Here is a 17,389-nt window from a genome sequence, read left to right on the forward strand (position 1 = left end):
CAACATAAAGCCAGCCACACTGAACCTTATAGAAGAGAAAGTGGGAAATACACTTGAACGCATTGGCACAGGAGACCACTTCCTAAATATAACCAAAGCAGCATAGACACTGAGAGAAACAATTAATAAATGGGACCTCCTGAAACTGAAAAGCTTCTGTAAAGCAAAGGACATGGTCAATAAGACAAAACGACAGCCTACAGAATGGGAAAAGATCTTCACTAACCCCACATCAGACAGAGGTCTAATCTCTAAAATATACAAAGAACTCAAGAAATTGGTCACCAAAAGAACACATAATCCAATAAAAAAAAATGGAGTACAGACCTAAACAGAGAACTCTCAACAGAGGAAACTAAAATGGCTGAAAGACACTTAAGGAAATGTTCAACATCCTTAGTCATCAGGGAAATGCAAATCAAAACAACTCTGAGATTCCATCTTACACCTGTAAGAATGGCCAAAACCAAAAACACTGATGACAACTTATGCTGAAGAGGTTGTTGAGAAAAGGGAACACTTCTGCATTGCTGGTGGGAATGCAAGCTGGTATAACCCCTTTGAATGTCAGCGTGGAGATTTCTCAGAAAATTAGGAAACAACCTTCCTCAAGACCCAGTAATACCACTTTTGGGTATATATCCAAAGGATGCTCAATCGTGCCACAAGGACATGTGCTCAATCAACTATGTTCATAGCAGCTTTGTTTGTCATAAGCAGAACCTGGAAACAACCTAAATGCCCCTCAACCGAAGAATTGATAAGAAAAATGTGGTACATTTACACAATGGAGTATTACACAGCAGAAAAAAATAACGACATCTTGAATTTTGCAGGAAAATGGATGGAGCTAGAAAACATTACTTTGAGTGAGGTAACCCAGACACAGAAAGACAATTATCAATGTACTCACTTATAGGTGGTTTTTAAACATAAAGCAAAGAAAGCCAGCCTACAAACCATAACTCAAGAGAACTTAGACAACAATAAGAACCCTAAGACTTACATAGATCTAATCTACATGGGAAGTAGAAAGTAGAAAAAGACAAGATCTCCTGAGTAAATTGGGAGCATGGGGACCTTGGGTGAGGATTGAAGGGGTAGGGGAGAAGCAGGGAGGGGAGCAGAGAAAAATGTAGAGCTCAATAAATATCAATTTAAATATATTAAAAAAGAGAGAAAATGTAGGCTTATACTTGACAAAACTGCCAAAGACATGGAATATAAGGAAACTGAGGCCAAAAATGTCTGAAAAAAGTTAACATAGTGTGTCTTCTTGAAGGGGCAGTATCAGGACTGTATAACAGGGCTTTGTTTTTAGAAACCAGACACTGTAGTGTTGCAGGGTAAAGACACACATGTTTGAAGCTTCCTCAAAATGCTGCAAAAGACTTATAAAACTGTATGTGTTGAACGTATATATTTATGCATGGAGAATGAAATGGTAAGCAATTAAAGAAATTAGCAGAACATTAACAGTGAAAGAAATCCAAATGAAGATATACAATTGTAGATCTTTGTGTTGCTAACATCTTATGAATTTGAAATGACTTCTAATTCAAGTAATCTGAAATCATTTCAAAATTATTGTTAAAATTTTGAAAGATATTGTAATGTAGAATACCTGGTGGTAGAAAAGAATGGGATCCGGCTATCATTGTCCGAGACCAAAACCAGATGAAAACTTTGGTTTAAAGCACTTATATACCTGCCTTTACCATAATGAATGGATGTACTAACAAGGCAACACTTTTACACCTTTAGGGTACTAAAGGCATCTAAATAGGCTTTTCCTTCATGAATTTTAAGTAGATATTTTATAGCCCAATGATAAAAAGAATCTTGATTTGTTCATCTTTATAGGCCAACCATCAACACACATTTATAGTTTTGTTTCTGTTACATTGTTGAGTAGGAATTCTAACTCCACCATCATTCCAATCAGAAAAATACAGTGCCCTTGAGTATTACCAAAGACTTTGTGTGAGACACAAAGACTATGGGTGTCAAGTGTGTGTGTGTGTTAAGAAAAAGACAGAAAACAGAAAAAGTAGCAAGTATTGCTGTTTTTTAAGAATTCAAGAATTATTAGTGGTATGTTCTATAATCTCAAAAGCAGAAAAGCATGTAATTATAGTAAAGGATAGTGGCCAAAAGAATAGCAAGCTGTTAACAGATTTTGATTCTTAAAAACAAACAAAATGTTTATAATACAAAAGAAGCTTTGGGAGAAAAGTGGTAATAGTAGTAAATTATGCTTCTGAAAGTTAGGGGGTTCAAGAAACCATAAGTATTAAAATGCTACTAAACCATAAATCCCACTAATCAAGTCTGAATGAGTATTTTCATCTCGGAACCAGGACTCTCCAATGCCTTTAGATAGAATCACAGTCAAACATCTAGATTGGGAAAGTCGGTGAGAAAAGGAATCTTGATATATGTACCCTGGAGTGGCAGAACATAAACCCTGATCCCCACACACAGCTCAGTAAAGGTTAAATGAAATGAAGAAATACAATAAGCAGGAAAGTGAAGTATCTAGGGTGGAGAAGGAAGAAGCAGTTTGAAGAAAATGGACTGAAAAGTCCAAATATCACTGTTCCCCAAGTTAGATCATTTTGTGAAATTAAATTAAGATACCTAAGCATTTTTAGGATAATGCAGAGAAACGCTTGACAATACTGAGCTGAATCTCAAAATCTTTTTTGACAATATGTGCCATATAAATCTCAATATTTGAAACACTTAAGAATTTAACCTAAATGATATATGCAGCCTCCAACGGGGGAAAACTATTAAAAGCACCGAGAAAAAATTTTCACTTCCACTAATGGAGAACAAGAGACACTTGATTCATACTTCTTCCATCAACCGTATCTACTCATTTACGAAAAATACCTTTATCTTTTACCTACAGGAACGCTGTATAAATATATGCACTTCACTTTCACAAGTGAACACACCGAGGAAAGAAGGAGGAAAGACAATCAACACTCTAAGAAGTGAGGAGTCCTACAGAAGCTTGAAAGAGCGACCAACAAAACTCTGTCTCCAGGGCACAGCAAGCACCCGTGTACAGCCCTCACTTTCTAAGATAGCATGCATGATTTCATGACACTTTCATAAATTCGGTATTCTCAGAGCTGGGAGAAAGGGAACAAATAAAATAGGAAAATGTGGTTCTATTTTTCCCTCTTTGCCCCAAAGATAATTGAAATCAGTGGACTTTTAAATATGGGTTGTTCTGTGCAACTGCCCATTCCCCCATTAAAATACTCAGATCTTATTCAGAAACTGATTGTACAGAGAGCAGAAGACATCCCTTCAACGATGCACTCAAGTCTGCACAGTGTTGGCTTCTGTGCCAAGGAAAGTGTATTTCCAGAAAGACCGTTGGAACTACATCTTCTGAGCCTGTGAAGTGTAGTTACAGAATCAACTGCTAAAAGAATTGTTTTGGGGGAAGGGTGACTAAATATACTTACTGTTCTGAAAGAAATAATAGTTTCCAAGAAAAATGTTACCAATGCTACCATCCTGCCTTAGAGTAGTTTACAGAATAAAGACAAAACCTGCAGCCTACAGAGCACCAGTATTTTGAGATTATCATTTGCTTTCTACAATGCCTTGAAAAGTAAATACATGAAGACACATGACAGCTACTGTCCAGTCACTGAAGTATTAAAAGTATATTTTAACCTAATTTTTGGAAAATTCTGCAAAAGCAGACTAAAAAAAAAACTAACTAAAATTTAATGAGAAAAAGTCTAGTAATCAAAACAGTAAGAAATTAACAGTATCCAAAGTATACTAACTAAAATTTCAAACATTTTCACATTCGTTCTTCAGATATACCAGTAAAGCTTTCCTGCAATGGGTTGTCGCAATACAAGATTTTTCAAGAATAGAGCTTGTGAGAATAAAACCTCTTCAGGAGCTGCTTCATTAGGGCTCTAGCTCTAATTTCCTCCGACTCCAACCTCAATGTAAGAACAGTTCCCACAAACAGGGACAGGACTGAGGGTACAGAAGGAGCGTCCATTCTTTTGTCTGGGTGGCAAAACCAACAAACAACGGTGCCATCAGCACCTACCTATCCCCACCATGACAGTCCTGCAGAGCACTTTTAACCTCTTAGCTCCTCGGTACGTCAGATCTGCGGAGTTGGAGGTATCCAAGGCTTTTCACATCTCAAGCCCGGGCTGTTCCGGGTTCTACAGAAAATGAAGGAGGGCACGAATCTTGTGAGGACAGAGGGACAAGGCGATGTAGACATGTATGGAGGATGGGGCGCGCCGTGGAAACCGGGAGGCTTGTAGATACGTGAGCGTACCTGTTCAGGGATAGGGACAGAAAGGACGATGGGCACACTCGCAAGAGACACGGAAGGGCGTGAACTGGGCAGCTTTAGACAGCCTCGGCCAAAGCCGAGCCGCGAAGCAGAGACTTACGGTTACTTCTCCCAGTGGAAACCGGGGTCGCGCGGATCGCACAGGTCTGCAGGCTCCTCCCCCGCGGCCACCTGCCTCTCGCGCCGCCGAGCCGATGACCTCGCTTCCACTCCGCGCCCTACCCACCCGCCGCCAGCGGCTGAGGGAGCCGGAGGATGCGCGCTGGAGGCCGCGGGAAGCTGCGCGAGCCCGACGCCGGGCGAGCTCACACCCTCTCCAGCTGCGCCGCCGCGCTCCGGGTGGGGAGGAGGGGGCGGGGGCGCCTGCCTCCGCCGCTCGGTCAAGTCCAGAGCATGGTCGTGCCGTGGGTGCGCGCGCAGCCGTGGACGCCGACCTCCGCCAGCGCCGCGAGTGTCCAGGGGCCGGCTGTCCGCTCCAGACGGCGGCGGCCGCCGCAAGAAGGGGCACGGACCGGCACGAACGGCGGCACTCGCAGACCGACCCGGAAGCTTTTCCGCCGCAAACCTTAAGCAGGCTGGGGGAGGGGGAGGGGCGTAACCCCGGAAGTTATTTCCTGGCGCCGGTAGCGGCGACGAGGCCAGCCGAGGCCTTAGGTATCCCGATTTTGTGGGAGAGGCTGAAGGTGATTGCGGCCGAGGGAAGGGGAGGACGGTGCAGAGCAGGTGTCCAGACCCGAACTCTCGGGGCGGCGACTTCTGCTGCACGAAGTTGGTTCGAGCCCCTGGTCCTCTTAGAAAGGCAGAAGAAATGAGAAAACGGTGACGGCTCCTGATGCACCGGTTGCCGCCCCACCCTGTGACTTGGATGTAGCGGACCCGTAAGGAGATGGCCGCTCGCTCGGGTTAGTCTTCTGGGTTTCCTTCGCGGAATCGAGAGGCACAATCCAGACTCCAGCTAGCGAAAACGGGTGGGACACCGAACCTCTCCACCTAGGTTCTGCAGGCAAGGAGTGTATTTCTCCGAGCACTTAGCGAGACTCCAAGGTCGTCTTTTGGGTAAGAGCCCTTGGAGCAAAGCAGCTTGCTTTTTCCCCAGTAGTGGAAGATTGGTGGGTGGTGGGGCAGCTTCCCAGGCAGAGTGTTATCTTTGTAGGGAAAGTGATGACCAGCGTATTGATTGTGGGTTCTTTCTTCTTTCCGAGATCTTCGTTTATGGTTTTTCCCTCGCTTGCTTTGCTGTCCCCGCCCCTTCCCCTGTGTTTGTAGCTTCAACCAGAACCCCTTTATGTGGCTGGCCTACCTCAAGATTTCAGCTCCATTCCTGTCCCACCCTCTCAGAGAACTTACCATGGGCCTTTACTGTTTGTTTGCAGTCAGAGCAGCTGACCCACAAAGGAATGTTACCCTAGCTGTGGGCACTAAATGACAATTGTCCGCCTCTCCTTTCTCAATCATGATAATAAACAAAGACGCCCCTACGTGTTTCTAAAACGATCTCAGAAACCTCCCAGTTATGAACCATCACTTACATAAGTCCTCGTTATTTTGGCAGCGTATCACTTATGCCTGAGCATTTTCTCCAGTGCACTGAGCCGTAACAATACCTTTACTTCTTTTGTCTTTCGTTTCTGTTGCACCTGTCTTACCTTCATGACTGGGAGGTAGCTTTTGCTATTTTCTTTCTTTCTTTCTTTCTCTTTTTTTGTGGTTGAGTTTGAGCTGGAGTAGGTGCAATAACCTTAGCTTTTGCTATTTCCTAGCTTCAGCCTTTGTTTCCTTTTATGTCACTGAAAGATTATTTTAAATGCGCCAGTACAAGTACTTCTTGAAAACCAATTTTAAGAATATTTGGGGGATATGTTAATAGTGAACGACTTAAAATATATGATGAGTATTAATTAATGAAACACTTTGCTAATAGGTGTTTTCTTGTCATGAGCTGATTGAAACAAGAATTAGTTTTCTTTAAATTCTGCGTAGAAAGTGAACAGCTACTTCGTTTCTTCTTTAGGCGACTTATAGAAAGCACTGTTTTCTGCAATTGCCATGTATTCTGTACTGTGTCTCTACAATGCAATGCCTTTTAAAGAAGGTTACAGTCTTTAAGGCACCCATATATCTTATTATTTATACTTTATTATGTTTTAGTCATTGTTGATCGGAGATGAAAATAATTGTTAGACAGGAATTTTGTAGAAAAACCGCCTTTTCACTTTCTGTAAGCAGCTTTTCTGCAGGTAGTGACTTTTTAGGATGATCTTATTAAAATGATTGAACTGAAAAAAAAATCCCTTGAACTATAGAAATGGAACAAATCTTTTTTCAAAACTTTGAGCAAAATGAAATGCTTTCATTCTAATGTCTCATAGAAAGTTCATTGAAATACCTTAGTTTCTGTGGGACAAAATCAATGAAAACTTTTGTAATTAAATACTTTAACTTTAGGAAAATGAGTTAGGCTATCAAAGTGACATCCCTTGCATCTGAGGAGAGAGTAAACGTGTATCCTCTCAAGTAACTTTTCAACCCTTTCTGGAAAATGCTTCTTCTGAGAGTTGAAGCAATAAGGGACTTATTAAATATGAAAAGACCATTTTAATGCCTAAAGGAAGCTCATGCCAGTGTGACTAGAAAAGAAACTCTGTGGTTGATTTCTTTTAGAAATTTACTGGCATATCACTGACTGGAACATTTAAAAGCCAAAGGATAAAGATACTCAATCCAAGAGAAGCTTTTTAGTGTAACTATGAACAAGTAATAGTTCTGATCAAAGAGAACATTCAGCAGTCAAGTATATAACTGAAATTTCAATTACTTTTCCAAAATTGCCCAGTGGAGACTTAAAAAATAATTTTGGGGAGTTAGGGAAGATTACATACATCGACACAGTGAATATATTTAAAAGAAAAACTGTGGATTACCTAGGGAAATTGATAAAAGAAATGAAAAAGATTTTTTTTTCCTACTGACCAAATGGTTTCAATCTCTGATGGGCATCTCCAAAGAAAGTTATAAACCTAAGTTAGGACATCCAGGTGTCTAAATCAAATGTTTTCTTGCTCAGAGTTCTGGAGTGTTAGTAGGTATAAATCAGCTACTTCCAACTTTCAAACTCAATATTTATTTGTATACTTTAAGGAAAATAAAAGTACAACATTATTCCGAACCACTATTTTGAATTATTATTTACTTTATAAAATATTTTATAATTATGCCACCCTTTAAAGCCCCAAAGATAGATTCTTTTTTTTTTTTTTTTTTTTTTTTTTGGTTTTTCGAGACAGGGTTTCTCTGTGGTTTTGGAGCCTGTCCTGGAACTAGCTCTTGTAGACCAGGCTTGTCTCGAACTCACAGAGATCCGCCTGCTTCTGCCTCCCAAGTGTTGGGATTAAAGGCGTGCGCCACCACCGCCCGGCCCCAAAGACAGATTCTTGATTCTTGATGATGAAGACAAAATTAAAGTCATCTTTGGCTTGCCTTGTAGGTATTATATGTTGTAAGTTATAAAAATCAATATTTTACAATTGTTTTGCAAAGTGAATATTTAAAAAGTTGTTGAACTGGGTTAAATGCTATACCTTGCCACCAGTTATGTCATTTACTCTTCCAAGGACCTTTCTGTTTGTTTTATAAAGCAATGGGAAATCCAGAAAACATAGAAGATGCCTATGTTGCGGTTATCCGTCCAAAGAATACTGCCAGTCTCAACTCTCGGGAATATAGAGCTAAGTCCTATGAAGTGAGAAAATTTAATAACATTTGATTCCTACCATTGAATGTCATTCTGTACTGTCATTTATATATAAAGCTTTATGACCATATGCTGCAGTTATTATTAGTGAGATAGTCTAGGTCTCTACCCAATTGTATTTTTTTCTGTTGCATACCTTTCAATTTGGCATTCATTTACATGTGTAGATTATTAAATAAAAAGTTACTTGTGGGACTGAGATATAGATCTGTTTAAACATTCTTGGCTAGCATGCATAAAAAAACCGAGTTTGATTCCCAGCACTGCGTAAGATCCAGCATGGTGGACCTTGACTAATAGGTTACTTGAAGCCAGCCTGGGTGCATGAGACCCTTTCTTCAAATGAAAGGACAAGAGAACGAAAGACAAAGTCATGAGTTTTTCATTGGTGGAGGTGGTGGTGGTGATGGTGGTGGTGGTGGTGGTGGTGGTGGTGGTGGTGGTGGTGGTATTCGTGGTATTCGTGGTATTCCCCCACCCCACCCCCCACCCCAAGACAGGCTTTCTCACTCTGTAGACCAGGCTGGTCTTAAACTCAGAGATCTGCCTACCTCTACCTCCCGTGTGCTAGGATTAAAAGTGTGCACTACTGTGCCCAGCTCATGATTTTCTTAAGTTTATCTATTTAGGTATTTATATAATTTATGGATTAACTCAAAAATAAAAACTTAATGAAAATCAGTTAATCTGACTTTTAATATAAAGATTGATAATTGATTATTTTCAGATTGTTTTTAACAATTTATTGAAAAATACATTTTACCTTAAATCATTTGACAGCTTTACACAATCAAATAACTTTTCTGTAGTTGTATATCGATTAGTAAATGTGTAATTGGGGCAATTATATATCTGTGTTACAGTTGTATGTTACATATATAAATTCCCCCCTGTATTATAGCCTAATTTTTCTAACATTTGGCTTAAAGTGCGTTTCTAAGATTATCTGTGACCATTTCCTGATTTCAGCACACTACAGATTGACATGGGAAACTGCCTGCACTAGAGTTCCGTTCCTTGTGATTCTGATTGGATAGGCCCAGAGAGGAGACCAGGATTGGTGTTATTTTAAAGCTTCATAGATTATTCTGTAGTATGCACCTAGGGTTGAGAAAGACTGTCAGATTATAGTAGTATTCTAGGGCAAGTGATTAAACTTTCTAATAATGCCGTTTTTCTTATCTAAGATTTTATTGCATGAAGTTCCCATTGAAGGACAGAAAAGAAAGAGAAAGAAAGTTTTGCTGGAAACTAAACTACAAGACAACAGTGAGATAGCACAAGACATACTGGATTATGTAGTAGAAACTACCAGACCGATTTCTCCTGTAAACCAGGGGATCAGAGGTAGGAACTTTTCTCTCTCCTTACACCTAACAGTTTGTTTTCAAGAGTTAAAAAGGAAAAAATGTGGGGTTTTTGGGTAGAAGGGTTGTTTTGTTTTGTTGATTTTGTTCACTGTGTAACCCTAGCTGGCCTGGAACTAATTATGTAAACCAGGCTGGCCTTGAACTTGCAGAGATGTGTCTGCTTCTGCTCTTGAGTGCTGACTTGTACTGCGGTGCCAGGCCCAGAAATTTTTTTTTTTTTTTTTTTTTGGTTTTTCGAGACAGGGTTTCTCTGTGGTTTTGGAGACTGTCCTGGAACTAGCTCTTGTAGACCAGGCTGATCTCGAACTCAGAGATCCACCTGCCTCTGCCTCCCAAGTGCTGGGATTAAAGGCGTGCACCACCACCGCCCAGCTATGAAAAATATTTTTAAAAGTATTTTAAAACCAATTTCTTTCTATTTTCCTTTCCATTTGAAAAAGTAGGAAAACCTCGGGAAGTTGTTAAACTGTAGTCCAAATCCTTGAAGTAGTAACTTCAGTGTAATTTTATCAAATTTTATTAGCAAGTATTAACTGTACAATAGATTTAAACTATAGTCCAAATCCTTGAAGAAGTAAGTTCAGTGTAATTTTATCAAATTTTATTAGCAAGTATTAAATGTACAAAATAGATTTAATTATAGAATTTTCCAGTGTATGTTATGTAGTTTATCATATTCACTGTTGCAGTTCAGTCCCCGTCCACCTCTGCTTCCCAAAGATAACTGACTTCTGCAGAGCCCAAACCGTGTGAGGAACTGCGGTGCCAGGAATTTGTTTATGGAACAGGTTACTTTTGCTAACAGTATGGTTTTCTAGATAATTATCTTTGAGCTATTATCTTTATTTCTACCAGACAGAAGAAACTAACTATAAGCCTCTCTCTATGGCTTAGTGAAATATAATATTCATGGATTAATTAGCCATAAAAACCCTTTAAAAGCTACCAAGGTGATACAGTTTTCATCTCATTTTAATCATAGGAAGACAATTCTTTTCAAAAAACCAAACTGAAAAGTATTAACTTGGGCCAGGTTGTGGTGGTGCAAGCCTTTGATCCCAGCAGTCTGGAAGCAGAGGCAGGTCTATGAGTTCAAGACAAGCCTGGTCTACAGAATGAGTTTCAGAACAGACAGAGCTACACAGAAAAACCCTGTCTCAAAAAACTAAATTAATAATAATAATAAAAGGAAATAAAAAATAAAACAAAAGAAAAAAAAGTATGAACTCTTGAAAGTAGAGCTTATTTAAAATGTTAGATAATATATAGCCTGTGAAGGTTATTGAAAAGTAATAACTTATTTTTTGGCCTCATAAGAAACAGAGAGCTGTTAGAAGGTGCAACTTTTATAAACTGTGTACATGTTACGTTTTAAAAAGGAAAAAATTCAGAGCTGGATAAATGGCTCAGTGGTTAAGATCACTGGCTGCTCTTAAAGAAGACTCAGATTCAATTTCCAGCATCCACATGGTGGCCCACAGCTCATAGAATTTTCTAGTACATTAAAATATGGCCCTGAATCTATTAGTTGATTGTCTATATGTTGATTCTTTAGTATCAAAATTTTACCACCATTTTTTATTTAAAAACTTTGTGTGTTGTGTATGCATGTATGCCCATATGCTCATTTGTGTGTGTGAGTGTGGGTCACAGTTATACCACGACTCAAGTGTGAAAGGGCTAGGGAAACCTTATATTTCTCTGTTCTTGCTTTCCACCTTGTTTGATAATGGATTTCTCAATTGCTGCAGCTGCATACACCACACTAGTTGGCCCTCAAACCTCTAGGACGTCTCCTGTCTACATCTCCCATCTTGCTGTGGGGCACTGGAATTATAGGCACACACTAATGTGCCCAGATTTACCTGAGTTCTCTGAGGAGTCTCACACTTGTGCAGCAAATACTTTACCAACTGAATCACCTCCCCAGCTGCCAGAATGATCAGTTTTTATTAGTGCATTTAATATAGTATAATATAATAAAATATAACATAGCAACCTTTTAAAATGTTTGAGTTTCTTTTCTAAATCTTTATTTTCTTTGGTCTTTTTGTATATGTTTTAAGTTTTTATTAATACTAATTTATTATTAAAAATATATGTTAATGTTTTCTTATATATTTAATATAAATAAATATTTCATATTTATTTATGTGATGCAAGAGATCAAGCTTGGACCCTTGGTCCTGTTGGACAAGTGTTATACCAATGAGAGGTATCTCCAACCCCTAAAAACTTGTTTTCTAATCCAGAAGACAATTTGTCAGATTTAAGTATCTATTATTTTCAGTCAGGTATGATGTCTTGCAGCTGTAATCTTGAAACTTGAGAGACTGAGGCAGCAGAATCATGAATTAAAGGCTAGCCTGAGCTATAATGAGGGAATCTTATTTTTTCTTTAATTTAAAAAATTTTTTAATTTTACTTACTAGCCCCAGTTCCCCCTCCTTCCTTTCTCCTGCCCCCCTTCCCATACCTCTTTACCCCTCATTCACTCATCAGAGGGAGTAAGGTCTCCCTTGGGAGTCAACAAAGTCTGGTATACCAAGTTGAGGCAGCGCCGAGCCCCTGAACAAGGTGTGGTGGGATGGGCTCCAGAAAGCCAGTTCATTCACCCAGGATAGGCCATCATGGTCCCACTGCCTGCTAGAGCCACACCAAACAGATCAAGCTACATAACTGTCACCCACATTCAGAGGGCTTAGTTTGGGAGGGACCCTATCTTAACAAAGCAAACAAAATAACCCTTTACTTTCATCTTTGCTCTTTTTCTTTTCTTTTTTTCTTTTAATTAGGAAAACGAGTAGTACTAATGAAGAAATTTCCTCTGGATGGAGAGAAAGCAGGCAGAGAAGCAGCACTATTTATTGTTCCATCAGTTGTCAAAGGTAATCTGAATTTAGATTTTTAGGTATTTTGAATGTTAATTGCAAATTTACTGGCGTACTTAGGAAAGTATGTTTATAGTTAGTACTGTAATATTGTTATACATATTTTTAAGTTAACGAAGAAAAATTATCATATATATTAATTTCAAAGTAATGTATAGGTTTCTTGGCTAATTCATAATGTTTTCATTTCCATTTTTAAGATTGAAATGTGAAGAGAGAAGGAGTAATTGAAATTAAAAGTATTCAGGTTAAGGAGCTAGAGATGGTTCAGCAGTTAAAAACAGACTGTGCTTCCGGAGGACCCATGTTCAGTTTCCATCATTCAAACAAGTGGGTCACAACCATCTGTAACTCCAGTTCCAGGAGATGCAGCACTGTCTTTTGGCCTCTGAAGGCACAAGGCATGCTTGTGGTGGACAGACATACTTGCAGGCAAAACTCATACACTTAAAATTAAAACGAGTTCTGGCTGGGCGGCCGTAGTGCTCACCTTAATCCCAGCACTCGGAAGGTAGAGGCAGGCAGATCTCTGTGAGTTCTAGGCCAGTCTGGTTTACTAAGTTCCAGTACAGCCAGGGCTACACAGAGAAACCCTGTTTGGGAAAAACGAAACAAAAGTATTCTGGTTATAAAGCATTTTTTCAAAGGATATGCCATCAATAGGCTAAAAATAGATACAACGTAATGAGGCCAAGAAAATGTTGTTCTGAAATACTCTGCCCAGTGATATGGTTGATAACGTTTACAGAGCATAGATCTAATATGAAGATTTTAATTGAGCTTTAGATATCCTCGAATAATAGAAAGGAATTTTGAGTTTCAGTGCGGATCCTGTAGCTATTTCATTTTGAGACTTTGGGCGCATCTTTAAGATTTAAAATTTAACTGTATGTGAATAGAGACAATATCGTTCCATGCTTTCACTTGATTTGTAGTATAGAGAGAATTCATTGAGGAACTTTGCAAACCATAGAGTGTTTGCCTCATGTAAGTTAGTGATACTTCTGGAAAAAATGTAATGACCTAACAGAGACATCAATCAGCCTGCTGCTGCATTATTTTGTTGACCAGCTCTAGTAAACAAGACACATTCTTCTAAGTGTTCTAAAGTTTTTAAAATATGTAGCATTTTAAATGATGTTGGAAATCATAATAGATTTTACAACATTATTGAGAAAGAGATTATAAAGATTATAAATGCTGGGACCAGAAGACTGGCTTAGTGACTGAAAGTGCTTGCTATGCAATCCTGATGACCTGAGTTTGATCTCTGGATCACATAAAACAGCCCAAAGCTCTGGATTCACAGCATTCCAGTTGTGAGGTTGGGTGATGGAGATAAAATGAATGAAGCAAAACCTCATGGGCCAGCTCACACAGCGGAAAACAGGACACATTGTATCAGCAAGGTTGTTCCCTGATCTATACACAAACACACTAAAATTTAAGATATAAAAATGCTGTATTCATCAAAGGGGACAAGTCACAGAGTTGGTTGTCACTTGAATCCAGGCCTTCTAATTGCAAATACAGAACAATTTCTGTTATATTCCACAAATTTTGAGAACATGCTTTACATTAAGAACACGTATTTATAAACTTTATGTAATGAATAATTTCTTTTTCTTTTTCAGATAATACTAAATATTCATATACTCCCGGATGCCCAATTTTTTACTGCTTACAAGATATTATGAGGGTTTGTAGTGAGTCTAGTACTCACTTTGCAACACTTACAGCAAGGATGTTAATAGCCTTGGATAAGTAAGAAACACATTAAGAATATTTTTAATCAATCATAATTGAAATTAGTCTGTGGTTCTCTTGTGGGAAAATATTACTGAAAAATAACCTGTCTCAAAAATGGTCAGTTTTTCAGCTATAAGGATGAAAAAAAATCCCCCAGTTAAGTTTGCCTTGACTACTTAGAGGATATTAATTTTATCTTTCCAAAATAATAAACACTTCTCAGTTTTCAGGATCAAGATTTTTTTTTTTTTTTTGGATAAAGTAGGCATAGTAGTTACTCTTGTCAGTGAACAGTTATAGTCTGTCATCTGGGTAATATCACATCTAAGGAGGCCCAGTGTAGAAGTATTTTATATTTTCTAAAGTTGTTTTATGATTATAATGGCATAGACATTTTAGAACAATTGCTGTGTCTATTGACAAAGCTTTTATTAAATACTTAATACTAAACATATTTTAAAGCTGTACATAATATGAGAATATGTCACATGTCAGAGTCCTAGAGCAGTCTGCCTTTGTCACCTTCACTTTTGACTTTTTCCTCTCTGCCAGGTGGCTAGATGAACGTCATGCGCAGTCTCACTTTATTCCAGCTTTATTCCGACCTTCTCCCCTTGAGCGGATAAAGACAAATGTTATAAACCCTGCATATGCTGCTGAATCAGGTCAGACAGAAAACTCACTGCATATGGGCTATAGTGCACTAGAAATAAAAAATAAAATGCTAGCCCTAGAGAAAGCAGACACCTGCATTTACAACCCTTTGTTTGGATCAGAGCTTCAGTACACAAACCGGGTAAGAGATTCCGTTGACTCTTACTTCAAAAGACATTTTGAATATAACAAAAACACATTGGTTGTCATGGAAAACATTAAAATAGTACCAACGCTTTATTTATATATATATATGAAAATCAAGTATATGAGACTTTTAAGGAGTTTTTATTTTAACTTTTTTTTCCTTTTCTAGGTAGATAAAGTGGTAATAAATCCATACTTCGGTCTAGGAGCACCAGACTACTCAAAAATCCAAATTCCCAGACAGGAAAAATGGCAGCGAAGCGTGAGCAGTGTCATGGAAGACAAGTACTGTTTTGGCTTCACTCTAACTAGCTCTCATATCTTGATGTTGAAATGTATGTAGGCAGTAAGTGAGCAGTGTGGTCACGGGCCAACAGCCGCACAGTGATAGGTCCTCTTCATAGATGGATCACTTCTGTTTTGATGTAATGTGAGTTTGCACAACGTTTATGCTGTCTTAATTTCTTTTTTATGATTAGAGAACGGCAATGGGTTGATGACTTTCCTTTGCATCGAAATGCCTGTGAAGGAGATTCAGAATTACTAAGCCATCTTCTCAATAAGGGATTTTCAGTCAACCAACTAGATAATGACCACTGGGCACCCATTCATTATGCATGCTGGTAAATAGATTATTCTTTTTAGGAAAATCGAATTTATGATTATATTATTGTTTCTTATTAGAAAACTGTTCTCATTCCAAATAGCATCTATGCCATGTTTGTCTTTTGAGCATTCTATTCTGATGTTTTGATAACTCTGTGTATGCTACTGTTCATAATTGCCAAATCTGCCACAAATAAGGCACTGGCCGTCTTCTTAGCCATAGTAAGCCATACAGTAAAATGGCCAGTAGTTAGTAAATGTTAGTGCAAACTGTGATATTGCCTCTTCATGATACTATTATATTGTATTACATTGGTTTATTCTTACTGTAAAATTGACATTCGTTAAGTACATGGGATTTGACCTTATATCATGATAGAAAATTATCCATTAGGTGTATGGTGTGAAAGACACATTGAATAAAAACTAAAAAAAAAAAGAAGAAGAAGAAGAAGAAAATTATCCGTTTAGATCTTTCAGAATCTAAGGTATCAATAAGCCTAACAAATCCTTCTTCAGAGATTCTTAGAATCATTACCTTCTGTTTTACCAGACTGGAACATATTTGGAGTTTTTCTTTGTGTTCGGTCCCACACTGTTACTTGGCACTGTTACTCTGCTCACATAATAATGATGCTTAGCTGAACTGGTTTTTATTTCATGGCAGTAATGAACTGCTAGAGATTATTGTCTCAAAAAGACATAGTCATTCCATTTTTTATGAGATTGCTTTTAATGTACTATTTTAATGATCTTAACTGTCTTTAAAGAATACTGCATTATTTACTTCCTATTAAATGTCCAGAATATTTTAGTTGCGTCACACTGACCTTGCAAGGAACTTCAGAACTGTCTACTTTTCAGTTTGCTTATCTATAAGTAAATTACAGTAATTAGGGTTGAGAAATAGACTTGCCTAGAGTATACAAAGCCCCAGGTCCAATCATCAGCACTACAGAAGTAACAAGTAGTAAGTAATTAGACCATTCTAGAGGTTTTTCCAATTCAAACTTTTATTTATCTGATTCTAATATTTGTATTGAGCTGTTTAATGGTTATTTTTTAATATACATGCTTTTTCTATTTCTCTGAAAATTTTTCTGTTTATCTATAAATATGCTCTTGTTAGGTAATGTAGTTCAGTGGCAGAGCATTTGATCGGTGTACATGAGGTCCGGGGTTTAATCCCCAGTAGCAGGGGGGAAAACCGTCAAGCTTTTATATTTATATTTATATTTAGAAAGCTACCCTAAATAATCTTTAACTGGTCTAGTGTATTTTTCCTCACATAACTAATAAATACTGGTAGTAGAAACAATATTAGAGCTAAAAAGAAGGTGTAGATTGTACTTCAATCCTCAAAATTTGCTGCAGAATTGGGAATGACAACATTAGTGAACTTTAATTTAGGAATCTCAGATTTATATATTTGAATGTGCTTTCCATTTTGTAGCAGAGGTTATTTCTTCTCTAGTAAAAGAAAAGTAAAACTTTGAACTGCCTACCACATAAAAACAAAAGTATGGTATAACATTTAATGTGTTTCGGATATGCCAAGGTTTTAGTAGCAGTTCTTAGTTCCTAAGTATGATCCTTACTAAGTTACTTAACATCCTAATAACCTGCTTATGTATTTACAAGATGGAGTTTAAAATGATAAAATAGAAAATACAAATAAAGTAATTGAGAGCACATAGTAAGTGTTGAATAAATGTTGGCTTTGATTAATAAATATGATTGAGGTAGAAGGATAGTTCAGTGGTATGGCATATGCCTAATATGTCAAGAAGGAAGGGAAGGGGTGGGGGAGGAGAGAAAGAAGAGAAAGAATTGTAAAAATGTACAAATTGTGTGATGTCTAAATCTAAAA

The 17,389-nt window shown here is 38.0% G+C and overlaps 2 protein-coding genes across 10 annotated transcripts in view; one reads left to right on the plus strand and one right to left on the minus strand.

Moving 5' to 3' along the window:
* Ankib1 (ankyrin repeat and IBR domain containing 1) overlaps positions 1–4,878 on the minus strand; it is a 157,441-nt gene extending 152,563 nt beyond the window's left edge. For 4 of the 8 annotated variants that reach the window (XM_057765625.1, XM_057765607.1, XM_057765571.1 and 1 more), the window contains exon 1: positions 4,452–4,877. The gene's annotated coding sequence lies outside the window, so the exon portion shown is untranslated. Of the gene's footprint in view, positions 1–4,093; positions 4,334–4,451 lie in introns of all 8 variants that reach the window. The other 4 variants (XM_057765633.1, XM_057765599.1, XM_057765582.1 and 1 more) reach the window with 3 other exon arrangements.
* Positions 4,879–4,962: 84 nt separating this feature from the next.
* Positions 4,963–17,389, plus strand: part of Krit1 (KRIT1 ankyrin repeat containing) — a 42,509-nt gene continuing 30,082 nt past the window's right edge. The window contains exons 1-8 of one of the 2 annotated variants that reach the window (XM_057765652.1): positions 4,963–5,407; positions 7,987–8,090; positions 9,290–9,449; positions 12,268–12,360; positions 13,998–14,127; positions 14,665–14,908; positions 15,083–15,198; positions 15,393–15,536. In XM_057765652.1, coding sequence (XP_057621635.1) covers positions 7,989–8,090; positions 9,290–9,449; positions 12,268–12,360; positions 13,998–14,127; positions 14,665–14,908; positions 15,083–15,198; positions 15,393–15,536 — 989 coding nt within the window. In that variant the 5' untranslated portion in view covers positions 4,963–5,407; positions 7,987–7,988. The remainder of the gene's footprint in view (positions 5,408–7,986; positions 8,091–9,289; positions 9,450–12,267; positions 12,361–13,997; positions 14,128–14,664; positions 14,909–15,082; positions 15,199–15,392; positions 15,537–17,389) is intronic. The other variant, XM_057765644.1, reaches the window with a different exon arrangement.

The sequence above is a fragment of the Chionomys nivalis genome, chromosome 1 (assembly GCF_950005125.1).
Source record: "Chionomys nivalis chromosome 1, mChiNiv1.1, whole genome shotgun sequence".
Classification (NCBI taxonomy): domain Eukaryota; kingdom Metazoa; phylum Chordata; class Mammalia; order Rodentia; family Cricetidae; genus Chionomys; species Chionomys nivalis.